Source organism: Canis lupus, chromosome 4 (genome assembly GCF_011100685.1).
Source record: "Canis lupus familiaris isolate Mischka breed German Shepherd chromosome 4, alternate assembly UU_Cfam_GSD_1.0, whole genome shotgun sequence".
Lineage (NCBI taxonomy): Eukaryota > Metazoa > Chordata > Mammalia > Carnivora > Canidae > Canis > Canis lupus.
In genome coordinates, this window is record NC_049225.1 from 66,068,656 (window position 1) to 66,083,143 (window position 14,488).

Sequence of the window (14,488 nt, forward strand, 5' to 3'; positions counted from 1 at the left end):
GTTGTTCTGCTTTTCATTTATTCATTCACTCATTCATTCTTTATTTCTTGAACCACAATGATATTACATGACTAAATCTATGGCAAGCACTAGATATTGTAAATGTGATGGTTGTACTTTTCATTAAAGACCTTATAAGTTAGCTTAGAGCAATATCACATAAACAAGTAAGTCTGAAAGTGTGCTGTAGACACTAAGAAACATGACCATCAAGTACAGTGGAGACACAAAGATAATTAAGAAGGGTGTCCATGGGTGTAAAATCTTCTCACTTGAGAGAAGTCTACGGAATTGGGATGGTTAGTTTATGAACAGATTGTTTACAAGAGGGTGGAGGGTGTGGGAGGTGATAATTGTATTTCACAAATTTGAACAGTTAGTTGATGTATGAAACATTACTTTTTCCTTTGTTCCAGCAGGTAGAGTCAAAATCACAAGGGAGAAAAATATAACGAGAAGAGAGGGAACATAAGGGGGAAAGGAAGGGACTCATGTTTTAGGAGTGCCCACACTGTGAGAGGCTTGTGCCAGGCACTCTGTAAGCACTATTTTAGTTAATCCTTGTAACAACTTTGCCAATGCTTAACTTGTCTGAGATGCCACTACTAGGCCAATACTCAGAGCCACGGGTGGTCACCCTAATTGCTATACTTTAAGAGAGATGAATTGACAAAACGTATGGGGAAGAGCTAAAATGTTCTCTGGCAAAGCAATAATTTTAGATGATATAAATGACAGCATGACCAGTGGTAGAAGATACTAATAATTGTACGAATGTGACTGTGTCTATGAGAACTGAAATGATCAGTTATAATCTCAGAAAATAGAGCAAAATTGGATGTTCCAGTTATTAGACTACTTATTGTAATATATATACCTAACTCTTATAATATCTGAACTTGGAAGTATGTTATATCCAATCTGTTTCAGAAGCTTAAAAAAGATGTGAAATATTTCAAAATATATCAAATACTACAAATTTACATCTATTCAATGTTCTACTCCAAATTTCCTAGATTCCTATTCAAATCCATGTGACATCTCAAGTTCTGCAAGCCAAGCTTGATATGCAGATTGATTTAAGCCAGATGTTACCACCTCCTATGGGAAAAGAGGTGATATTTTACTAGTTCACTAGTATAAATATAGAAAGATTACAAATATAGAAAGAAAACAACAAAAAAATGATATTTCCTCTTGCACATTCTATGAGACGCTGTTAGCCCAAGTAATTTATAGGAAAGACACTAGGAGCCCAAGTAATTTACAGGAAATTAGTATTTTGATATACAATGGAGAATTGTTTTTACTTCATGATATCGGATACAAAAAAGGAAGCAGCTTCTTGCTTAAGTTACTATGAGCAACCAAGTACACATTTTCCCATAAATTCTAGAACCTCAGGTTAAACTTACTACCTTACAAATTTCTGTCATAAGTTCTAGTAAGTTTCTGTGTTACTGCAATGTCAAACTCTGTTTTAGAGGTCATGGAAGTATTTCTGAGTTGCAAAATTCTTGACGCCATTTATAAAATGACTTTATATAGGTGACAGTAATGTCAGATAGCCTGAAATGCTTATAATCAAGGTTAACTAATGTCAATAAAAATAGCATTGAGTAGTTGCTGTATTTCATACCCTAAGGTTTATTAAAAGTATATATATTTATGTAGTGGTGAGTCAAATTTAATCTCCTGGGACATACTCTTCATAATGTTAAAATTGAACACAATTTTCCAGTGTGCCTGTAATAGGGTGCATTACTGTCAGTTATCCTCTTCAGTAACTGAAATAACTTACCCCGTAAAGAAAATAACTTATCCTGTAAAGAAAAACAGGAGAATCATACAAAATTAAAATTGATATGTCAAGTCCTCAAATACTTGTGCTCTTGATTATAATTTAGAAATTTGTATCCTGATAAAGGGATTTATTTCCAAGTAAATTAGCACTAAAATTCTTTTTTAAGATTTTTTTATTTATATATTCATGATAGAGAGAAAGAGAGGGAGGGAGGGAGAGAGAGAGAGAAATAGAGAGAGAGAGAGGCAGAGACACAGGCATTGGGAGAAGCAGACTCCACGTGGGGAGCCCAATGTGGGACTCCATCCAGGTCTCCAGGACCACACCCCAGGCTGAAGGCAGGCGCTAAACTGCTGAGCCACCCAGGGATCCCCCAGCATTAAAATTCTTAAAGCAGTGATTGCACCACTGGGAAATTCCTAGCTGAGTTCTCAAACAGTAAATAAATGAGAAGAAAAGTAGAGAGATTGGAACAAGCAACATGTCTAGAAAATATGCCGTAAGATTCTTTTAGAAGCTTACATCTGTAATATGCACTTAGTTTGTTCTTTGGGAGTTCAATTTTATTTCATTGCGTGTTTTGCTTTTTGTGTGACGTCAATCCGAGCACCCAAAAGCAAGTTAATTTTCTACCTGGTGGGTAACGACATTATCTACACCGAAGAAAATATTACTAGACCTTCTAGATACTTTCTTCATTATAGATATTGCACAAAACCCACAAAGATATGTTGTGTTGTTTAAAGAAAGTACATAAATCTTTTGGCAAGTTCTATTACAAATCTTTTGGCAAGTTCTATTATACCTCGCAAGGAACCGATATTACATTATCTAAAACTTAAGAATAGAACTTAGTGTGGGTCTTGAATTCGTCCACTATCATTGATGTACGCATAAGCTTTTTAAAATAATTTTCTCTGGGCTCAAAACTCAAGGTTGCACTCACAGGGAAGCAAACAGTAATGTCACTGTATGATTGCTGTCTTTAAAATGAGTGAGGGAGATAAGTAATACTTAGGAAATCTAATAAAAGAAAATAAAAGAAAATAAAAACAGTGACAGACTAATAAATACATACTAATAATAAATACATACTAAAATAAATAAATACATACTAAATACATAAATACTAAATAAATAAATACTAATAAATACTAATAAATTTCTTAGGCACCTAAAGGATAGTATGAGTTACAGATGAATAAAATGGTTTTTCTTTCTCTGTTTTTTACCTAAACCCAAATCCACACACCAAGTAAATACACAAAACCTCTGTAACACCTGACACAGGACTGTATTCCCTCAATAAGTAGATCTTCAAAATAACTTTAAGATTAAGCAAAAATTAATTCACAGAGAAGCAACTGCTCCATTCACATACTGAATCTGGAAATTCAGTTTACGAAATCTAAGACTCTTTTACGATCAGAAGGTTTGCTTTTCTCATTGCTAAGTGTGTGGCATTTTTTCATTTTGTTATTCATGATAGAAACAAAGAGTCTGGAGGCTTTAAAAGAAGGGACTATTTAAAGTGATTTTCACACGGACCAGTGACTAATTCTCCTCTCATGAATATACCTTCATTTGTTCTGGTTCTCACTACAAATTATTGAGGAGATGCCAAGAAATAATGACTGAAGAAGTTTGTGTTGCCTCCAGAACTGTGATGACATAAAATTTCAGTTGTTTAAGCCAAAAATTTGTTTTAAGTATGCTAGTGGTTACTACTGAAGCTTGAAGGGAAAATAGAAGGAACTTGGAATATATAGATAGAGATAGATAGATAGATAGATAGATAGATAGATAGATAGATAGATAGATATAGATGATATGGATATAGGTAGACTGTGGCTGGGGAGGGAGCAGATCGCCTGACAGAACCGAAGAATGGCTCCCAGCTGATAGCCTAGGACTAAGAGGGCCAAATGAAAAGTGAGGGAGAAAACAAGTGACCTACCCAAGGCCTGCATAGGGTACAAAGGACTCTCTCTCCCTTACCCCACGTTGCAGAACAGCCTGTTCTGCTGTCCAGGCATTGGTTCTCCCAATATTCTTCTATGAAAGCGATTGAAGAAGGCAGAGAACTAGGACAGCTAGAACAGAGGTTAGTGACCCTGGAGTAAAGCCTTCTCCATTCTGGCATTTAAGGACATATGAGAACAGACTGCCCATCTCATTTCTCTAAAGAGAAACTCCAAATCAACAAATTATGCCACTTCACCAGACTTTTCAGATGTCAATGGATTACCCAAAGAAAGCATTAAACATTCAAGGGAAAGATCTAGACATAGTGAGTAGACATAGCAGAAGTAGTGAAGAGAAAGAATTCAGGAAAACAGAAGAGGACTTAAAATATAAACGTATAAAATATTGAAACCAAAGCCCTTTTTTTTTTCATTTTCACAGTTTTGTTGCAATATATTTTACATATACAGTTGACCCATTTAAAATGTACAATTCATTTTTTTTAGTAAATTTACCAAATTATGAAACCATCACCATAAGTCAGGTTTAGACCATTTTCATCACTCTGGTAAGATTCCTTGTACCCATTTATTGTCACTCTCCTTTCCCACTTGCTATCCCAAGCAACCAATTGCTTGTCTCTATAGATTTGCCTTTTCTGGCTACTTCATATACATGGAATCGTATAATGTGTGGACTCATGTCTTGCTTCTTCCACTTATGTTTGTGAAACATACTGAGGTCTGTTCATATGTGTCATTCACAATCAGAACTCTTAACACCCATCAGAAGAGAGTGGACATTACATCCATAATGAAAGAAAAGGATATAATGAGAGAGCAATAAACATAGGAAAATGGAAAGCATTTGGAAATTAAACATCTAAGGGCCAAAACAAAAATATATTGAAAAGAATGGAAGGTAAAGTTGAAGAAATCTCCTACAGTAGTAATTACTAATAACAGGTTTGCATTCCCTCATTTCCTGTTTTTTGTTTCCTATTCTGTGCACTTAGATATTAATTTTTTGAAGTTTTTAAAATAAAAGTTATGCACACCACAAATAAAAATAATTTATATAAAGGGAGGTTGAAAAATACACATCTGCAAAAAGGAATGTTTTTTATCCAGAACAAGGCATATTGGTAGATATTATTATCATTTTGATCATCTTTATCAGATTGTATTTACAATCTTGTTTCCTTCTTTTCTCACTTAAGCTTTCACGACCATTCTGTTATCACATTGACTTTGAAAGCTTCACTTTTAATAATTGCCACATAGTTCACCCAGTGGCCACGTAACTGGTTGAATCTTGACTTGTTAAACAGTTAGGGCATTCTCACATTTTCAGATGTTTAAATAAATATATATATCACTGTGTATATGTTGTTCTAATTACAGACTATTTCCTTGGGTTAGATTGTCCCGTGAAATTTCTGGGTTGAAGATAACAGATACTTTTTAAGATCTCTGTTGCATCTTAACTAGTTATTTTCCATGAGGCTTATAACCTAACCATTCCACGTGACAACTTGCACAGATTTGAAAGCAACACCTAGAAGTAATACATTTCTCATCAGCTTATTGACCATAATGTGCCAATCATAAATTATATAATATGACATTAGTACTTGAGTGACCAATGGGAATTTAATATTGGGGTAGTGCTGAAAACACTTCCTTTAATTGCATTGTTTAGGTTAGAGGGGCCAGAAGATCCTATGGCGTCATAATAGCTTTATGTTTAAATATTTACCAATATAGACTCATCTTTCTACATACTCCCCATACACACACACATGCACACAAGCATGAACACTCCACAATATTACTTATTAAATTTGCAACATGTTTACCAGCATGAACAACAACATAAGTGGTTGCTTAGGTGGCATTTCCTAAAATGCTATCCTCCCAGATTGGTTCAGATGTGCTTCTTAATATTTCCAGAATGCCCACCGTCTGTATCATTGTTCTTACCAGATTGCATTTAAATGAACTCCCAATTAAGATGAACTCTTTTTTTAAAACCGTCAGTATATAAGTAACTCAAACTTTGATATTCTGTTTGATTCATATTTCCAGCCCAACATCAAGCACATAATGCCTACCACATAATTTATTCACTGTGTCTATTTATTTATTTTTATTTTTTTAATTTTTATTTATTTATGATGGTCACACAGGGAGAGAGAGAGAGAGAGGCAGAGACACAGGCAGAGGGAGAAGCAGGCTCCATGTACCGGGAGCCCGACGTGGGATTTGATCCCAGGTCTCCAGGATCGCGCCCTGGGCCAAAGGGAGGCGCCAAACCGCTGCGCCACCCAGGGATCCCAATTCACTGTGTTTATTAACATGAACTGAACTTAGTTAAGTTGAGAAGAGTGTGAATTTAGCCCCTTTCAATAATTATTTTGCTGTTATTTCCTTGTTAGGAAATTGTGCATTCAGAAATACTTCTCTCATTTCTCTTTTCAAATTGGTTATCTTGAAACTAAATTTTTAAATTATTTCAATTTTTTTTAAAAAAACTCAAAATATATACAGTTTAATTAAATTTAGGAAAACAAAATAAAAATTATCACTTGCAGATTTACTTAGCTAGCAAATAAGGGATTCCAAATTTGCAAATGTTTGCTTACTATATTTTGGAAATCCAGTTCTCAAGAAAAAAATCTTCTTAGAAATTATTGAAATAGAAAGCCTCTCTGTGCATTTGGAATATAATTTTCTATACCAGTCTCATTGGGAATATGCGAACTACATGAGGCATGCCCGAAATGCATTCCTCAGGATCCTTGGTCCAGTTTTTCTTGATCTTAGGACTTTCTAGGCCAATGTTTGGGTTCACTTTGGTTTCACTTTAGTTTCTATCTATATCATATGATCTGCTTTTTGCTTTCCAAACTTTATAAAAATCTTGTCTCATTATGGTTTCTTCCAGTATTCAACTCCACTGTGAATTTATGATTTCCTTTTCTACATTTTTATTGTTATTTCAGATGCATTGGAATGAGGGCCGAAGGATAGGCAATGGATCAGCTTTCCATTTGAACTAAAAGCTTTAACTATTTAACAAAGAATATTATTTTAAAGTTGAGTATTGTCCATTGGATATTACTGTCAGAAGAAAATTACTGATAAAATAGAAAACACTGCCAATCATTGGTTGATCACAGCATGACACTTTGTTAAAATTGTGAGTCTTAGCGGTCTTTGAACCAAAATTACCAAATAAATCTTCCTTTCTTGTTTTTATAGAGATTTGCTTGCTGACCAAGGGACGCCGTACTGCCAGTGTTCGAGCTGATACATATTGCCGTCTTTATTCACTTTCTGTGGACAATTTCAATGAGGTCCTGGAGGAATATCCAATGATGAGGAGAGCCTTTGAGACGGTTGCCATTGACCGACTAGATCGGATAGGTACTCTCTTCAGCTTTTTTTTTTTTTTTTAAATTTTATTGATTTATGACAGAGAGAGAGAGAGAGAGAGAGGGAGAAGAAAGCTCCATGGAGGGAGCCCGACGTGGGACTCGATCCCTGGTCTCCAGGATCACTCCCTGGGCTGAAGGCAGCGCTAACCCGCTGGGCCACCGGGGCTACCCTCTCTTCAGCTTTCTGTCATTTTTGGTGTACAATTTAGTTATGCTCCAGTGGGCTGATACATGTTTGCAATTGTTAAGTCCTAAATGCTATCATAGGTTGCCTAATTAATTAGCTTAGAAATAGCAGTTAGCTCTAGCCTTATTTCTACTAACTTTCTCTTCTCTAAGTATTCTGGGTTTATTTAATCATCTCTATTTTTACTAGCTGTTCAATCTGATTTCCCCAGTGATGCCAAAACAGTTTGAATCTTCAGGTAAAAAGCAACGATAAAAATTTTAGGTAGCACTAAAATAGAACTAAAAATACAATAGTATGAGTCTATATTACAAACCAAATAATTTTACCACAAGGTTTTTAAAAAAAAATTATGTATCAACTTTACATTTTTATCTTTATATTGAGAACTGAAAGCTTGTACACTTTAATTGTCTCAGTAGAAACTTCTCGAAATGTTTGTAATACAGACTCAAGCAGGAAAAGCCTTGATAGAAGTACCCTACATAGATGCTTTACTTTGTAAACATCAACTTATTTTAAAGTCTTCTCTGCTCTCAAATAAGAATCTATAAGTTAGACCTCATTAGTTACACTAGTTTAAAGATTTGAGTAATTGCTATAGTAAAGTTAGATCAGATTGGCTTGCTATTAGCTTCCCAAGATATGCTGGAACATTCTAATGTCAGAAGGTGGTATGCATTCATTTTCTACATTTAAATCCTTTTTCCCCACCTTACCCTGCTCTGCCCCCTTTCCCTCTTAATTCTACTCCATCCCCTGTAGAATGCTTCTGTGACCTCCCACCCACTCCTACGCTGAATATCCTGAGTAGGTTCTCTCACACTCCTAGGAATTTCCTCCATCACAATACTGCTTTTCTTACTGTAACTGCTCTAAGGATGCTAAGATTTGTGAGTGTAGAGGTCATGTCTAATTCACTATTAAATTCACAGTACCTAGTACACAATGAACATTCTTGAAGAGAGGTGGTAGGGAGGGATGAAGGAATCAATGATCTCAAAGGAGATGGGGTTGAGATCACTTGGAAGTAAACAAGTGCTTCATTCTTATTTAAGGTAAGGATTTTTTATTGATGTAGTCTTACGTCAGCTTTTCTTACGCACTTTGTATCTTTCTTTCCTTCTACAGAAGTGGGATGACAGATGCATAAAGGCCTGAAATTAGATTAGGAGAAGTAAAGGTGACATTTGGACATTATCATTAGACATAACACACAGATTAGAAAGTCATACTGACAACTTAGACATGTAATAGGACATAGTGTCGAGACAGTGCCCATAAAAGTGGGTATTCCTGAAAGCATCTTTATTTAATTTGAAAATAATTACCTCTTTGTGGTATGTGAGTGCTCATGGTAGAGCTAGAGACTAATTTCTGAGCACATGAGTTTTTTCCTAAGCCAGCTAGATGTCTTTTAGAGAAAGCATTAAAATGAGGATATTTTAATAGAGAATTTATGTTAATCTGATACAGCTTCACTCTATTCACTTTTTCCAATTAATTTTTATAAGAAAATTTGCATGAAATGGCTTACAATCAATAATAGAGACAATAAAATTGCTAATAAGCACCAAGCATTTGCAGTTTTGATCTTTATAAAATTTGAACAGTGCATTAAAATTATAGTATTTCTCCACAAGTTCATAAATATTTACATTATGAAATGTTGACTATTCACATGATCACAAAGAAATATTGTCCCTGTCCATTCTGTAGCTTTTGCCTATATGTGTAGACCATATTTAGTTAAGGCAATATGCTGAAACAGCATTTATATTTTTTACTAATATAGCAGCTTTTCTTCTTTAGAAATTTAAAATAGTTCTATAAGGAGAGACAAGCATTTATTTTGGAAGTCATTTAAAATGATAGTTTTCTAGCAGTAATTTATAACATATATTTCCATTAAAAAGCATCCCTTCTAACTCTAACTTTATTTAGTAATATGGCAAATTGATTCACTTTTCAGTTACAATACTTATCTGGGAATTATTTTACCAATGATGTCACCAAAAATCGCTGATTTTTCCCTCTTTCATCAATCTAATTCTGATTCTATCGTTATCCTGCCAGAGAATGTCTGCTTATTGCAAACCGCTCCAAAGACAGTGGCAGGAAAGAGAAGTAATGCTTATTGAGATTCTAGAGGGAGCGGAGAACCTGCCATAAACCATACCCCTTAATCCTCACAAAGACCTTCCAGAAAATGGAATGGTTCTCAACCTGCCACGCATAACAATCCTCTGAGGAAATATGCTTCCAAAGTATTGAAATCTGGCTATTCCGATTTAATTGGTAGGCTTCAGACAAAAATCAGTATTTTTCAAAGCTCCAGAGATGAGAAGAATATGATTATGGGGGTGGTGGGGGGGAGATCACAGTTATAGGGCACTGGTCAAAAGTAAAGGACTTGCCACAGGGCTTCTCCAGTTTGCCTGTGCGAATCACCTGAGGATCTTAATAAAATGCAGCGCCTTGGTCAGCAAGTAGGATGGGGCTTAAGAGACTGCATTTCTAGAAAGCACTCACATGATGCAAATGCGTGTGGCTGGCTGGCTGCCCTTCCTAAGGATCTTCCTTCCCCATTCCTGTTTCTTATTCACCAGGTTTTCTTGGACATTGTTCTTAACCTTGCTCTGTCCCCGTTCTCCTTCTGGGTGAAATGGGGTTACAACCACACCCACCTCCAGGAGTTGAGGATTAAAGAAAACAAATTTACCTAAAGCCTTTTGTAGAGTACCTGTCACAGAGTAAATGTCCTATTGGCCTTTGGGGGTCGGGAGGGGGGGGGAAAGGTAGCTTTAAACTTAAGTTTGATTCCAGGCCCATCCTGACCCCCAAATGCCCTTTCTTCTCCCGCTCTTCAGAGTAGCTCTCGTGTCAAGCCTCTCCCTTTCTTCTGTAAGGTGGCTTTGCCCATATTACACACTTCTCAACCTGACTTGCATAGGAGGTAAGATTTCCCAGGCAGATAGAGGAAGTGTGAGGGGCAGGAGGCGCCTGTCCGTTTGGGTCTAGGGGTGAGTACTTGGCTTTTAAGCCGCTTGTGCGAGGCGCCGGCCCGCTTCTGTCCCCGCTTCTGTCCCCGGGAGCCGCTGTCCCCCGGGCTTGCCGCCCGTCCTCCGGAGGCTTTCTAAGTGGCTCTCTTTCTTTCGCTGCCAGGGAAGAAAAATTCAATTCTGCTGCAAAAGTTCCAGAAGGATCTGAACACCGGGGTGTTCAACAATCAGGAGAACGAGATCCTGAAGCAGATCGTGAAGCACGACCGGGAGATGGTGCAGGCGATCGCTCCGATCAACTACCCGCAGATGACAGCCCTGAACTCCACCTCCTCCACCGCGACTCCGACCTGCCGCGCGAGGACGCAGTCCCCGCCGGTGTACTCCGCGCCCAGCCTGTCGCACGGCAACCTGCACTCCCCCAGCCCCGGCACCCAGACCCCGCAGCCCTCCGCCGTGCTCTCGCCCTGCTCCTACACCACCGCGGTGTGCAGCCCGCCCGTCCAGAGCCCGCTGGCCGCTCGAACTTTCCACTACGCCTCCCCCACGGCGTCCCAGCTGTCGCTCGCGCAGCAGCCGCAGCCCGCGCAGCCCCCGCAGCCCCCGCAGCCCGCGCAGCCCGCGCAGCCCCCGCAGCCGCAGCCCCCGCAGCCGCAGCCGCAGCCGCCGCAGCCCCCGCAGCCCCCGCAGCCGCCGCAGACGCCCGGCGGCGGCTCCACGCCGAGGAACGACGTGCACAGGAGCACCCAGGCGCTCCACAACGCCAGCCTGACCCGCGAGGTCAGGCCCCTGTCGGCCTCGCAGCCCTCGCTGCCCCACGAGGTTGCCACGCTCATGTCCAGACCGCACCCCACTGTGGGCGAGTCCCTGGCCTCCATCCCTCAGCCCGTGACAGCCGTCCACGGCCCGGGCCTGCAGGCGGGGGGCAGGGGCACCGTCCCGCAGCGAGTCACCCTGTTCCGACAGATGTCCTCGGGAGCCATCCCCCCGAACCGAGGAGCGCCCCCCGCGCCCCCTCCACCAGCAGCGGCTCTCCCCAGAGAGTCCTCCTCAGTCTTAACTACAGACCCAGAGGCAGAAAAGCCACGGTTTGCTTCGAATTTATGATCCCTGCTGATTGTCAAAGCAGAAAGAAACACTGATAAACTGAGAATCTTCTCAGATCCTATTTTATTCTATCTCCTGATAGATTCCTCTAGCCTACTATGAAGAGATATTTTAGACAGCTCTGGCCTACACGCAAAATGTAAAATATATAAATATATATCTACTATTAAATATCTATCTAAATTCCCAAGAGAAGTTCAAAAGACCTGTTTAGCATTCAGTGTTACATGTCTTCCTTTCTTTAACTCATTAAAGGATTTAAAATGTTGTTGTAAGATCATTTATTTTTAACCTACTTTTACCGACTTCCTTTGATATGTGTATTTCTTCTACTTTATGAGGAGTTCTTGGATTCGGTGGAAACAAAACTCTGATTTTAAAAGGCAACTCAAGTGAGCTACTACTGAATAGCACCAACTAAAACTTCTTTCATTAGCTGTGTCTCTGCATCTAAATTGTTAATCATTAATTACGGAGAATTAAAGAGCGAATCCCATTTTATAGATCTAAATTGTATTTTGGTGCTTTCAATTTTGAATTAGGTTACAGAACACACGGGATGCTTGGCCGCGGTTGGAGACTAGCATTGCCACTGTCACGAATATCTCTAACCTCAGACCCGTTCACTGATCTTTCAGAAAGCTGAGGGGATATTTGTCTTCATGTGTTATCGGACTTTTACCAAGACTCAATCAATGTTAGTTGTAAATAACTTTTTCAACCCAAATAAAAATAGCTATTCTGTGCTGTAGGAAGGTAAAAGTCATCACTCAAGAATTTAGTTTTATTGCTTCACTTCAAAACTTAGAGTTTGAAATTTTACAAAACCTAATTGTAGCAGTTATTCAACTGTACTGCAATGGCTTGAAACCTACAATATTATTTTAACCTGCAATGTTTTATGCAAAACTGTATGCTCAATTCTACAAATTGCTTGTATTACACCGAAAATCATTACTTTTCTTCCTTCTTGCCATAACCAAGCATCTGAAAATAGTCCCTGCATGCTTTTTGGAAAAAAAAAAAAAAATAGGTTCAGATCAGTCACTGTAGGGAGAGGCTTACAGTATTCCTCATTTCTAGAAAAGTATAACCATTCATTAATTGCCTATCTTAAAATTCCTATAAGGCTGACTTGGATCTCTGACTTAAGTCTAGAAGTGAGGTTTCCACTTTCATTTAATAATATTACTATTATTACTATTATTTGAATGATGATTTGTAAACCACAGCTTGATTTGGAGTTGCCAGTGTGTTCTGTGTCTTCACTGTTGATAGTTGGTAGTTTACCTTGGTGTTAATTTAAAATAACTAAACACACGATAGCATCATGTCTTTTTGGGAGCACACACTTTGTTCTATGTATATTGTAATAAAACGGTTAGTAAATCTTAAGGCATGTGGTGACTAACATAGCCCTTAGACAGGAGGTTTGTTATTTGGAATGTGCTAGAAAATGTATGGACGTGATGACAGAAAGCCAGGGGCAAATTGAATGTGAGCATTGTTTGTTTGTCTGTTTCCCTAACTCTCCATGACCTGTGAACATCTGCTTCTTCTCAGAGAAGTCCCTTAGTAATCATTTGTGCCTAATGCACCCCACAAATGTGGTGGATGACTGGAACACAATTGGAAGATCCCTAATAACCGACTTCTGTAAATAACCCAAGTTAAGAGGATGACCTAAAGCGGAGGTCTTCGGTATCTTTGACCCTGGCGATACATTTAAGAAGAACTTAACAAGATCACACATTCAATGGGGCAGGGCCTCCAGATAGACTTGAGGACAGAATACAAAATAAAAGCAAAAACTCTAAAATGGATCCATGCTGCCTGTTATGCCTTTTACGGATATAATACCTATTATACCAAAATGAGTTGTTATGTTTCATTTCTAACAGATCCCAGCTTGTGTGGAAGTTATCAACAATGCTAGTCAATGTAATGTTGTCATTAACATGCTGGTGACATCTGATGGCATGTCAGGACTGGGGTAAGAAGGGGATTGTTCAGTCTCCCTAGAGCCTTTGGGAAAGCTGCAAGACCATTTACATATCAGTACAAAACTCCTTTATTTTATTAAAATATTGAGAATTAACTTCAATTTATTAAGATCATGTATTGGTCCTTTAAATTATTAAAGGTTTACATTTGATAGCACTAATGGGTTTGGTAGTGAAATATTTTTATATATAAATCTTTGGTTTTTTATTTTGAGCACTATTGGGAAACATAAGCAAAATTGAATTGCATGGTCTTTCAGTGCAACCATAAAATTTTTATTCACTTTGTAACAGAATGGACAAAAAAAATTAAGGTTTATATGTTAAACTAATAAAATGGCACAGGGTAAATTATATACATATATGAATGAATATATATGCTTAGGTTAAGAAAAAAAAATGACTCACATTCCTGTAATATAAAAGTCCATTGCTAGTTGAAAAGTGACCTCTTTTCTCTGTACATAGTCAAGCCCACAAGTATGGAGTTTTAATCTGTACAGAAAGAAATGTATTATTGAAAAGGTTGGTCTCTCTGCTGCTGGAAAAATAGTAGAATAGCTGACTCTTAAAACAACTGTATGATCAGGGACGAATTAGAGTATTTCTTTTGTCTTTGCTCAAAGCCATACATATATAAATATATATAAAGATTATTAATAAATTCAACAGAAAATAAACTAAAATCATGAATATTTTATTTTATCAATATACTCTAATCAAATGTTTTGTTTTATTAATGAGTAAAGATTTGCCTCTTCTACCTTTACCTCATAAGATTTCCAAGAGGGCTTATATTTGACAGTCATTATAAAGTTAATTATAGCCTATGACAGTAGTGAGGAAGGTAAATAGAACATGGGTCTTCCAGTTATCCCTGTGTTTTACTTCTTTGTGTAGTACTAGATGAAGTTTTTAATTCTTTGTGCCTCCTTAACATGTGGTTGTTGCCCAATTCAAAAACACAGTCATTTCTGTGCT

General features: G+C 37.9%; 1 protein-coding gene across 1 annotated transcript in view; it reads left to right on the top strand.

Annotated features, from left to right (window-relative positions):
• HCN1 (hyperpolarization activated cyclic nucleotide gated potassium channel 1) overlaps positions 1-14,193 on the top strand; it is a 386,694-nt gene extending 372,501 nt beyond the window's left edge. Inside the window, exons 7-8 of the mRNA XM_038535146.1 lie at positions 7,033-7,197; positions 10,561-14,193. Of these exons, the coding sequence (XP_038391074.1) occupies positions 7,033-7,197; positions 10,561-11,504 (1,109 nt within the window). The 3' untranslated portion in view covers positions 11,505-14,193. The remainder of the gene's footprint in view (positions 1-7,032; positions 7,198-10,560) is intronic.
• Positions 14,194-14,488: the final 295 nt, after the last annotated feature.